This window comes from Saccostrea echinata, unplaced genomic scaffold, assembly GCF_033153115.1.
Source record: "Saccostrea echinata isolate AGI-Se365-2 ecotype Australia unplaced genomic scaffold, CSIRO_AGI_Sech_v1 ptg000001l, whole genome shotgun sequence".
Taxonomy (NCBI): Eukaryota; Metazoa; Mollusca; class Bivalvia; order Ostreida; family Ostreidae; genus Saccostrea; species Saccostrea echinata.
In genome coordinates, this window is record NW_026889750.1 from 558772 (window position 1) to 571421 (window position 12650).

Below are 12650 nucleotides of genomic sequence, written 5' to 3' on the forward strand. Positions count from 1 at the left end.
AAAATAAAATCGGTCAAGGTTAGTAGACTTTAAAGTTTGGTAAACTCAGACTTTACTAAATATTTTGAAAAAAAAAATTCTTTGAATAATTACATCAAAAAGATTCATTTTGAAATGTTTCTGATTACATTGTATGATTTCAATTAAAGAATGGAAATGATATTGTATGATCCAAAAAGAGTTGTAACCCCCCCCCCCCATGAAAAGGCTTCATTATTGCAGCAAGAAGTACTTTCAAGTTCATACTTTCCTACTTAGGATACCCTTGATAAATGTCCGATATGCTCATGGATGCATTCATAACAGTGTCAACCCGTGCACGCACGGGTCAAAGTCTAGTTACTAATAAGAATGATTGGTTGTCAATCCTTTCTTTCACCTAGGTTGGGACACCACCAGTTGCCGGTGGAAGGCTACAATTTTTACACACTGTACTCGGCACTTACGACCATTTAGCAGTAAGGGATCTTTATATGCCTCTGTAATACATTCAAGATTCGGGGGCATACAGATTTTGCTCTGTCAGTCTGCAAGTCTTTTGTCCGCAAACATTTTAACCTTGGCCGTAACTTTCGATTGGTAAGAGCTAAGGCTTTCATATTCCACGTGTACGCCTTGTGACAACAGTTTTCTTTGGGTACCACCATATTTAAACTATTGACTATGGAGTTTGACCCATCTCTGCAAACTCTTATCAAACTTTAACCTTGGCTATAACCTCTGAACAGTTGATGAGAACGCTTTAATACATCACGTGTGCATTCTTTGTGACAAGATCTTCCCTTGGGCATCAACAATCTTGACCTTGAAGTTTGACTTACCTCTTAAAAACTCTCTACATTTCCATAACTTTTGAACTGTTTATGGTAGCGCTACCATTTCTATACTTTATTACAAGACCTTTTTGGATACATTTATAGCCTTCATCTTAAAGTATGACCCACCTTTGAAAAAACGGTAACCTTGGCCATAACTTTTGAAGAGTTGGTGCTAGGGCTTTCATATTTCATGTGTTTTCCCTGTGACAAGAACTTTCTTTGGGTACCAACTTCGACTTTTTTTACACGGTAGATGAGTCGGCAGAGCGCTCGCTCCGTGATCGGAAGGTCTTGTGTTCGAATCTCGGCCGCGACTTAAGTCGATAAAAAAAGGTAGCAATTGTTCTTTCACTAAGCGCTCGGAACTTTGAAGTGAAAGTTGCGTGTCCCTCGGAAGAGACCTTAATAACCGAGGTCCCGTGTCACGGTAGGCGTTGGCAAGATAAAAAACCCTCACTGCTCAATGTCCCTAAGTGCCGAGTAAAGGTATAAATTTGAAGCCCTTCACCGGTACATGGTGACGTCTCTCTATGAGTGAAAAATTCTCGAACGGGACGTAAAACATGCAATAAATCAATCAATAATCTACCTTTTTACCTTAACTTTGGAGTTTAAGCTACTTTTAAACACTTTAACCTTTGTCATATCTTTTGAACGGTTCGTAATAGGGCTTTCATATTTCCCATCTTTTGGTGCCTAATTCTTCGACCTTTTGTCATTGACTTGGAGTTTGACCTTCTTTTGAAAGCTTAACTTAAATATCTAAACATATCTTTTGAACGCTTGTTGCGAGGGCTTTCATCTTTACATGTGTACTCCTTATGACAAAACCTATCCTTGTGTTTCAATAGTTTTCCTTAACCTAGGACTTTGACCTACTGTTGAAAAACTTGAACCTTGACCATAATTTCTGAATTGTTGTTGTAAGGGCTTTCATATTTCACATGTGTATTCCTTGTGAAAAGACCTCTCGTTGGTACAAACATTTTTGATCTCTTGATCTTGGAGTAACAAAAAAAAAATTCCGCCGTTAGCTTCCATACCTGGGCATCGGTGTTTCACAAACACATCTTGTTCGAGTAAGCATCTGCAACACGGGAAATAGGTCAATAATTTCTCATCCGATGAACCTTTCTACGTATACAGTCCAACCGCTGAACCCGCGACGTAAGGATGAACTTTTTACAATGGAGACAATAACCTTACTTACAACCAAAATTTTGAAGTATTTAAACTTGTACATAAATTTATTATATCTACAAAGAGATTTGCATGATAATTTCTGTCCTTTTTTTTAATTGTTAAACCACAGAACCAACATCTATTTATGTGTTCTTATTATCGTTTACATTTATACCTGTATCACTTTTGTCAGTCATATATGTTTAATTACATACATACACTGTACCATCAGCTCATTTATTTGTTTGATTATTGCTTCACGTCCCTCTCGATAATTTTTCACTCATATGGAGACGCCACCACTTGCCGGTGGAGGGCTGCAAATTTATACCTATACTCGGCGCTAAGGACCATTGAGCAGTGAGGGATTTTTTTCATGCCAACACCTACCGCGACAAGGGACGGGACCTCAGTTCATACGGTCTAATCCGAAGTACCGGTCTCCACGTCCCGAAGTGGATTCGAACTCGCGACGAAAAGATCAGCTCCTTACCTCGCTACTCTAGAGCAGACGTTCTAACTACTCAGCTCATTTATAATTAATCCTTAACTGTTTATTCAGTCTTATTTTGTTTATTCAGTCTTATTTTTAGCTCAGCTGGCCAGAGACCAGAAGAGCCTATGCGGTAGTAATGTACGCGTCCGTCTGTCTGTCTGTGAACATTTTTTTCAAAACGCTTCTCCTTCAGTTTTGGTCTGATTTCAATATAGATACATAATGTAGTGCATCGGTTTTGGATATCGATGAACAGTGTTGCAATGGTTAAAAAAAATAAAAATTTCTGTGAAATTCCTCTAAAATACTACTCCTCCTACAGTTTTGGTCTGCTTTCAATATTTTGGCATACCAGTAGACTACACTAAGATACATAATCATGTCCATCGGATTTTGATGAACGGTGTTGCCATGGTTACTAAAAATAGAAATTTCTGTAAAATTCCTTTAAAACGCTACTCCTCCTACAGTTTTGGTTTGATTTCAATATAACTGGCACACAAGTAGACTTCATTAAGAGACATAATTTAATGCATCGGTTTTTGATTTCGATGGGCGGTATTGGCATGATTACTAATAATAGAAATTTCCGTAAAATTCCTTTAAAACGCTACTCCTCCTATAGCTGCAATAATGTAGCCCTCTCCGATTTTTTGATCTGATATTTTCAGGAGAGGGCTACAATTCCACTGCATCTCCGTAATGGTGCAAATATATTTTTTAGATACGGGCGACTGCAGGAAAAATAAATTGTTTTTGCCTTTAACTTACTTCCAACAATTTTTATTCACTATCAACATCATAGCCCTTTATACGCGAAAAGCAAGTGAAATAAATCTGCGTGTTTACCAGTCATTCTCTTCAGCAGCCATGACAGTTCTCGCGTGACGTACTGAGACTTGCGCTTGAAATTTAGAATCACTTGATAAAGTAAATGTCGGTGTTGATAAATGTTTGTATTGTATGATAACACTAAACATTGATAAATAAAAGTATTCCATGGGATATTTTTTCATAAACAGTGATATTTATGCTTAAAATAAGGGAAATCCTAAACGATCCGCTCCCCTAGATCCCGAATTCTCATTGGTTGTCCCAAAATAAAATCGATTAAGGTCAGTAAACATGGCGGATAAATTTAAGTTGTGATGTTGACATACACGAAAAATAACAGATATACGGATTGTTCTGTATATTTTTGGATCTATTAATGTCTTGCATAACTACATTTTATGAGTTCAGGTAAGATATGTCAATAAAATACCCAATTACTGATAATTTGAGCCGAAATCTGTGCGGTAGTGAATCACTCCCGCACTTGCACCATTACGGAGATCCTAAGGAGTTGTAGCCCTCTCCCCCCCCCCCCCCCCAAAAAAAAGTCGGAGAGGGCTACATTATTGCAGCTACTCCTCCTACATTTTTGGTTTGATTTCAATATAATTTGGCATACAAGTAGACTACACTAAGATACATAATTTTGTGCATCGTTTTCATTTCGATAAACGGTGTTGCAATGGTTACTAAAAATTAAAAAAAATAATGAACGGTGTTGCCATGGTTACTAAAAGTATAAATTCTGTGAAATTTCTTTAAAACGTTACTCCTGCTTCAGTTTTGGTCTGATTTCAATATAATTTGGCATACCAGTAGAATACACTTAGATACATAGTTTAGTACTTCGGTTTTTGATTTCGATGAACGGTGTTGCCATGGTTACTAAAAATAAAGATTACTATGAAATTCTTTGAAAATCTACTCCTGCTACAGTTTTGGTCTGGTTTTTATACAATTTGGCATACAAGTTGACTACACTACGATACACAATTTGGTGCAAAGGTATTTGATTTCGATGAACGGTGTTGCCATAGTCATTAAAAATATAAATATTTGTGAAATTTCTTTAAAGCGCAATTCCTCATAGTTTTAGTCTGATTTTAATATAACTTGGCACACAAGTAGACTACACTAAGATACATATCAATTTGCTGAATTGGTTTTTGATGAATGGTTTTGCCATGGTTATTAGAAATAGAAATTTCTTTAAAATTCCTTTAAATTATTATTATTCCTGCTACAGTTTTTGTCTGATTTCATTTTAATTTGGCACACAAGCAGACTTCATTAAGAAATATTAAAGTGTGTATCGGTTTTTGATTTCAGTGAATGGTGTTGCCATGGTTACTTAAAATAGAAATTTATGTGAAATACTTTTAAAACGTTACTCCTTTTACAGTTTTTGTTTGATTTCAATATAACTTGGCACAAAAGTAGACTACATTAAGATACATAATTCTATTTATTGCTGCATGTTGCCAAATTTCAAATCCAAGTGCTACTTTTCCTTTGCTATACACACAGACCAGTAGAACTACATTCTAATCGAGACTTGTAAATTTCTTGTTCTCTCTCTCTCTCTCTCTCTCTACATAAATCTCGATGTTATGTAACTAATAGCGTGGAGCTTAACATTGGAGAGGACTTCTGTGGGCAATGTCTGCTGTCTAATCCTTTTAATTGTAATTCATAACAAAATATTGTGTAAATTAAATTAACCTTTTACATTAAGACTTTAGAGGAAGCAATGCAACTGCGCCACGTGGGCCGTAACAAGTTCAATTTGGACAAAAAAATAAATAAAGTGACAGCCACTACTTATTGAAGTGGAAACTTATTTGACACATCTTATTTTGCTCTCTAGACAGAACCACTTTGAACGACTACATAAAAATTGTCTTTTTAAGCATAGTAAGTATCTATCTATAATGTATGAATTTGCATTTCTTGTTCCCGGAAAGAATTCATAATTTAGATTGAAATTACTGCACTGGCTTGAATAAGGAATTTTCATTGGTAAAAAGGAGTATTTTTCAAAAGGAGGAAATTTCGGGGAGACATTAGTTCGGACTTCCATAAGATAAATAGGTGATAGAGAGAAGGAACACACTTACATAGAAAAAATATTTCAAGGTACAGTTCTGTCTTTTCTTTTTTTTTTTTTAAACACGAATAATCTTGCCGTGTTAGTTAAAAGAACTAGGTACGGTCTCCTAAATAATATGCACGGCTTTGGGGGGGGGGGGGGATTGATTTGCAGTTCCAATCATTTCTCCTTTATAAAATCAAAGACCAAGAAATAGTTCATTTAAATATAATGTTAAAATTAACTTATCTTTGCGCATGCGTACTTTACAATAAGTTGAAGTAAGGGCGATAACCCCATTTTGGTCTTTTTCAATGTTTTGTATAAATATATGAGTAAAATTCAACATCTCTTCCCCCGTCGCCCGGGACGATATTCGGTGTATTAAAAGGTTATTTTGTCAAAGTTTCATCCCGGGCGACAGTGGCAGAGGGGTTTTAATGTTTATGGAAACGTTTTTTACCAACAGTCACCGTGACCTGATTTCTAATAACCAATACACATTTTTAGTTCATTGAAGTGGAGACGAGGATAATTCGGGTTGTCGTTTGATTTAAAATATCTTTCTTTGTTTGCAACCTCATTTTAAGAATGCTGTGATTTATTACAATTAAAAAATCCGGATAAATTCGATCCATTCTTACGGAGCGGGTGCCATTTTGGATGTTATGGTCATTGTAAGCAGAGCGGTGTAACCGTGTTACATGTATGTTGTTGTATGACTTCATCATGTTCATGGGGAATCAAGTTACATACCAGGTGAGCCACTTCTGAATCATAAAAATATTAAATCAATCTGATTCAATAAAACATACGCAAGAATATTTCCTGAGACATTCACCCATTTAAACATGTATGAAAGAGTCTGCAGTCACATGCATGCTTGCAGACGACGGCATGTTAACGTTTATCATGTTTATAGACCTGACTGCATATTTATGCCTGATATATTTGTTTTTATGTGTGATTAACTAAATCCTTCCAAAAATGCAAGTAACGGATACAATGATTTCATCTCAATAGTGTTTTAAATGCATGCAAGATAGTTTTAAAACTTAGTGAAGATGGAACTGAAAGTTCCCATCCTCTCAGTCTCGAACATAATTAATTCGCTTAGCAATGCCAGTGGTACACCTGCAATTGTTAGAGTGTTAAACATTTTGTGTATTGAAAATATAAGACAACAATATATGATTCTAGTCTACCGTGCTGTTATAAATAATTATTATGACAATAATTTTTAATTTTTGCGAGGTACAGAGTAGCTCAAAATTTGTTGTCGTTTTGTATACAACACAAAACATTTGTTAACAACACAAAACATTTGTTAAGGACCCTCTCTACACCAGTGCAAAATGTTTTTGGACATCGAGAAAATTATATTGAAGAAAGATGTAAATATTGACCTTATCTATTTAATATGGTACGTGGCATTTACCCGGGGGAAAAAATTTCAAACACAACACAGTATCAGTGAACAGAAATCACTGTTGTTTACTTCCATGAAGAAAATACATGTAAATAACGTGTTCAATTAATTCATCTTGGCCTTTTAAAATGTTAAGAATACTTGTATTGATTGCAAATTGAGCAGTATACTGTAAATTTCTATTTATTGGAATTTAGATCTAAGGGCAGATCACTCCAACTGCAGAAAAATACCATAGAATCAGAACTCTTTAGTGTGCAGTGTAGAGAGGGTTCTTAAATCGTTCTCTAAGAAATATAAATTATAAATCATTTACATAAATGTTGCGGAATTTTTTTTCTCTACAGAATGTAATAAATAATAGGACACTATTTTTTTTCCAAAAATTTGGGGGGAAAAGTTTGAAAAAAATGTTTTGAAAAAAAATATTAGGGTAAAGTGATCGTGAGTCAGACTCCTAAAAGAGACAATGATCTGCATGAATTCCAATGGAAATATAGTATACCCCGTGACATTGAGACCCGAGGCAATTGCGGATCCAGGGGTGGGGATCGGCCCAGGTCATCAAACACTCAGAAAATACTCATGTAGTCATCAAAAGAAAAAAAATAAACTTAGAAATCTAAAAAAAAAAATCTAAACCCAGACACATAGTTTTTTTGTTAAGTTGTGTCTTACTGGTAGTGGTGGAGGGGGGGGTGGGTGGGGTCAACACACACTCAAAAATTCAACTCAGTTAGACTACCAACAGAACAAAAATGGAAATAAAAACACACATATTCTGACTTGAAAAAAACAAGCCACATTAAACTGAAACAGGGAGGGGGTCTCATATTTATTGATCTTTTTACCCATTAATAAGGGGTTCTCATTTCCGGGAGCTAATACTCTAATTAAAAAAACTGTTTATTTAATGATATGATTCTAATATTTTCAATATATGATGAAGATGAGAATTGTCTTTGATTTATTGTCTTAAACTTTTTTAAGGATGGATGAAAGACGATATAGGTGTGCTCTGTGTAACAAGAAGGTCCCTCCTGAAGAACGACGTCCAGCTAGTTTGTTTATTTCTGTTTTACAGAAACATTTTTCTGTAAATGTGGAAGACACAGAAGTGTTGTGCAATAAATGTCGACATAAGTGTAGGAAAGTGAAGGAGTCTACAACAAGGGAACCGGAATTGTCCAGGCCAGCTCCCCATGAGGAAAAAGAGGACCCAACATTTGCATCACCAAAACAGAAGCATTCAAAGCGCTCATTTCCTAGTCCTCCATCTGTACCCTTGCCTATTCCATCATCATCTCAAAGCCATGGTTATTGCTTTGTTTGTTAAAAAAAAACAAACCCGGGACCCAAACTTGTAACTGTTTCCCATCATGTTCGTATGTTTGTATTCATCAAACAAGAAATCATCATTCCATCTGGTGCAAGGTGCTGTATTAGACACTTGGAAAATGGGAAAATGAGCGATGGAGCTATGCAGCAGATCAGGACCAGTGAGATATCAACATTGAACAAAACATCCATCACCAGTCTCATAAAGGTAATGTTTATTATTTTTAACTTGGTCAATCATTATAGTAAACACATTTATAGAAACACACTTATGGTGAATGGATGCTTACAGGAAAGTGAATTTTATTCCCCGTGGCTTTACAAATTATTTTGTGAACTTGACGGATATAACGAATTATATCATGTTTATAATGAAGCAAATTTTTCCATCCATGTCACTTCATTATAAGCTTGTTTTACTGTATTAGTAATTCTTTAAAGATGACAAAAAGCATGCATATATGATGATGATTTAAATTTTTTTAGGAATTGCGTGATAAAGCATTTCAGCAATCGAGACTTGACTTCGATGATGAAGGCAGCCTAGACGATAATGATTATCAAGTGCTGACAGGATTTTCTCGTCTCAACAATAACCAGTATTAACTCTTCTAGAAATCGGAGCAAGAGGACGTGTATAGCCATTCTACTGATGAAACTTAGATCAGCGCTCTCAAACAAAATGCTTGCTGTTTTATTTGGAATGACTAAATTTCAAGTAAGAGTTTCACATGATGTTATGAAAACTGCATGTATATACTTTTTATTCCACATTTGAGACAGGATATGTTGTATTTATGTTTTACTTTACAAAGTGTAACATTTTGCAGGTTCTACGAGCTATTGTGTCTGCCAGAACAGCGCTTATGAGAGACTTTGTTCCATATAATCTTGGATTTCGGCACATAACACGGGACGAAGTCATTCAATACCACACCCGTGATCTGGCAAGAAATCTTTTGACAGATGATATAACATCAAACCCTGCAATCTTAGTATTGGATGGAACATACGTCTATATACAGAGAAGTTCCAATTTTGCTTTTGCCCGGCGATCATACAGTTTGTATAAACACAGACCCCTTGTGAAACCTATGATGGTGGTGACTACAAGTGGATATATTGTATCGGTTCTTGGGCCTTATCTTGCTGATGCAAAGAATAATGATGCTAACATATTGAAGCATATGATTTACAACAATGCAGAAGAACTCAGGAACTGGCTACAAGAAGACGATGTCTTTGTTGTTGATCGTGGTTTAAAGGATGCCCAGGATTTATTGTAAGACATTGGAATCAGGATGGAGATGCCTGCATTTATGAAAAAAGGAACTAAGCAGCTGTCCACGTTTGATTCTAACTTGTCCAGAGTTATGACAAAGGTACTAGTAGTATTTTTTAAATTATTTAAGTATACTAATATATATGTAGGTTAGTTTGTAAAATTAATGTAATGCATTACTGTTATATTTATATTTATATTTTTATCAGTAAACTGATCATAAAAAATAAAGTAAAATATCATCAAAATCCTATATCGAGAATGTGTGTGTGTTGGGGGGGGGGGGGGGTCATAATGATTAACATTACGTTGTATATGAAATACATGTTATATATTGAGACAAATTTTTTTTTATAAAATGTTGTTTTATTTGGCATGTGTTTGTTTTTCACTTTTCAGGTTCGATGGATTGTTGAAGCAACAAATGGGCGACTGAAACAGTGGCAGTATTTAGCTAAAACGTTACCCAACTCGCAAATTCCATTTATTGGTGACTATGTGAGAATCGTAGCAGCTCTTTGCAATAAGTATAGGCCACCACTTAGTGTTTCATCAGAGGAAGACCAACAACTTGCCTCGTAAATGCTCCACCTTTCACAGAGAGTAAATACTCTACAGGTAAATATATGTTTTGTGGTTTTATAATGAAATGGCAAGTTCATTTTTGTCTTTAGGTCAATGACAATATTTTTTTTTCTTTCATCATAATTGGTTTCCTTGCATTAGAGATTTTTTTCTGAACTGAACACAGAAATGTGTACAGTTGTATCATGATAAAATGCAGGCAAGCTGAATGTTTTAATTGCTTCCATTAAGTAAAAAAAAACTTGTACAATAAAACTGAACTTTTATGCATTTTACAGGAACGTGTGGAAATTGAGGGCCTTGACAGAAGAGGATTGCGTTGGACAAAAGTTGATGCAGAGAATGTTGCCAAAGATTTCCCATGTTATGAAGAAACTGAATTGCGCCAACTTACTCTCGGGATATATCAGCTTCGCATGGCCCATTCCTATGCTAAAGAACACATTGATGAAGAGGGGGGTTTCGAAATCTTCATAAGTGATTAAATTCCTGGGTTGGTGAGTGCTAAGATTCAAAGCAGACATATAGCTGCCAAACAGTACAGATGCTGGGTCAGTTTCAATGATGGAATGGTGGATGGATGGTACTGTAAATGTAAAGCTGGTACCAGAGTTGTTGGAATGTGCGGTCATGTAACCAGTGTAATATGGTACCTCCCTTTTGGGCGATATCAGGAGTCACTGAAGGGGGTTCGAAACTGGACTCACTACATCACTGGAGGACGCCTCGGACATCCAGGACACTGTAGATGGACCTGATAGTGATGAAGATGACAATGGTGTGGAAGAGTGAGAGAGAGAGGGAGGAAGCATGAGAAATCGAAAGAGAACAGTGGTGTGAAACAGTAGTACGTGTGTCTGTGTGCGAGGAGAGGGTGGTATGAGTAAAACAGAAAACATTTCTGGAACTTTTATATATATCTACGTTCTCCCTCTCGGATAGTAACATATTTTTTTCTTCTTTCTGTTGTTTCTCTGTTGATAAAAACTTCTTCATCAAGTTAAATTGTTATTTTTGTAGTATCTCATCTATGAGCAAATTACTGAGCAGATAAAATTGAAAATGATTTTGTAAATGAAGTTTCTTTTGAAAGAGGAATGTAGAATTATTTTTGTTATATACAAAATGAACTGTTAAATTCTGTTAGCTGAAAAAAATATCTTTTCTGAAATAAATATTCATTCTCTGAAATGTAAATTAAAATATTACTTTTACTGTAAAAGAGTGTTTATGTGTTTTATTCAGTCAAAAAGCAATATTCCTATCAAAGTATATAGTACATGTATGCTATACAAATGTCTGCGTACATTCAAAATTAACAATTATGAGTTATGATAAATGTAATTCATTAGGATGCAATCTATCTTGAGTTCACTGCAATATTATGACGCCATGTCTTACTTTAGTATATCATGGAAAGAGAAAAGGTGTCTTTTATAAGCATTAGCAACAATAAAAAACTTTAATTTCTGAAATCAATTTTTTTTCGTTGCTTAGCAACCTGAAACATACTGTACGTGTACATATATTGGCGTATTCAAAATTTAGTGCAATCAAGGGTATAGAGTTGTTGGCGTAATCATGAATTAGCAATTAATATTGTATTAGTAAATGATTTCTTAGCGGTATTCATGAATTAGCGCATCGTTGTGCGCGCCAAAGCCGCTAAAATATGAAGCCCGCTTTTTTAAGTACACATACAGTATATTATACAGATCTGGAAAAAGGCATTGTCAGTATAGTTCAGTATGATGACCTTCAGTAAATATACTAATAATTGTAATACTCTTTTTAACATCCTTTGCTGTGAAACTTATCAAAAAATTGAAAATAAAAAAGTAAAAATTATGCACTTAATTGACCCTTGACCTCTATTTTGGAATTCCGCTTGTTGAGGTTAACCAAGGGGGGTTCTTAAAAATCATGTCATATTTATAATCAACTTTAATAAAAATTCGACCAAATACATGTATAATACATACTTTTTGGCAAATAATTGGATAAGAAGTTAATTTAGTTGTGTGTTTTTGCTCAAAAAAAGGTAATGTCAAGATAGCAGTACTGCATTTTTGAAGATATATATTTCAGGCGCTTTAAAAGATATCAAATTAAAATAATTATTTTCATAAATTAGATATATTCAAATAGTTTATGTTGTATTTTGGTTGATTTTCTGGACCGGGCAGATTTTCGCCCAAACCGTACCTTGTTCTTTATAGAATGTGACATATTAAACCAGTAGAGCTACAGTTGCATCAGAGACTACTGGTTTTAACATCCAGTTAGTTTTGAATTACTATAGGACATTTGCGAAATAGCGCACAGCGGACTTCAGACTTTAAAAGCAGACTTTCATGGGGACCGGTATAAAAAATTGAAAAAGATCAAGTTATAACAAATCATCTAAAAATGTGAACTATTAATAAATTTTAATCGAAGTTTAGTGTTGAAATTCTTAATTTGATTGGTATGATTAAAAATTTTGCAGAAAATTTATTTATATGTAGATGTATATAAATTCCAACTTTTTGAAATGTTTCGAAATAACTATAATTGTGCATTTAAGTCAAGTCTAAATTAAATTCTCAGAATAACAA

The 12650-nt window shown here is 34.8% G+C and overlaps 1 protein-coding gene across 1 annotated transcript; it reads left to right on the top strand.

The window, feature by feature from the left end:
* Positions 1-7851: 7851 nt before the first annotated feature.
* LOC133182559 (uncharacterized) lies at positions 7852-9548 on the top strand. Its single transcript, XM_061317732.1, has 3 exons — positions 7852-8394; positions 8673-8904; positions 9017-9548. The coding sequence occupies exons 2-3, from the start codon at positions 8839-8841 to the stop codon at positions 9470-9472; spliced, it is 522 nt and encodes a 173-aa protein (XP_061173716.1). The 5' UTR covers positions 7852-8394; positions 8673-8838; the 3' UTR covers positions 9473-9548.
* The last annotated feature ends 3102 nt before the right edge of the window (positions 9549-12650 follow it).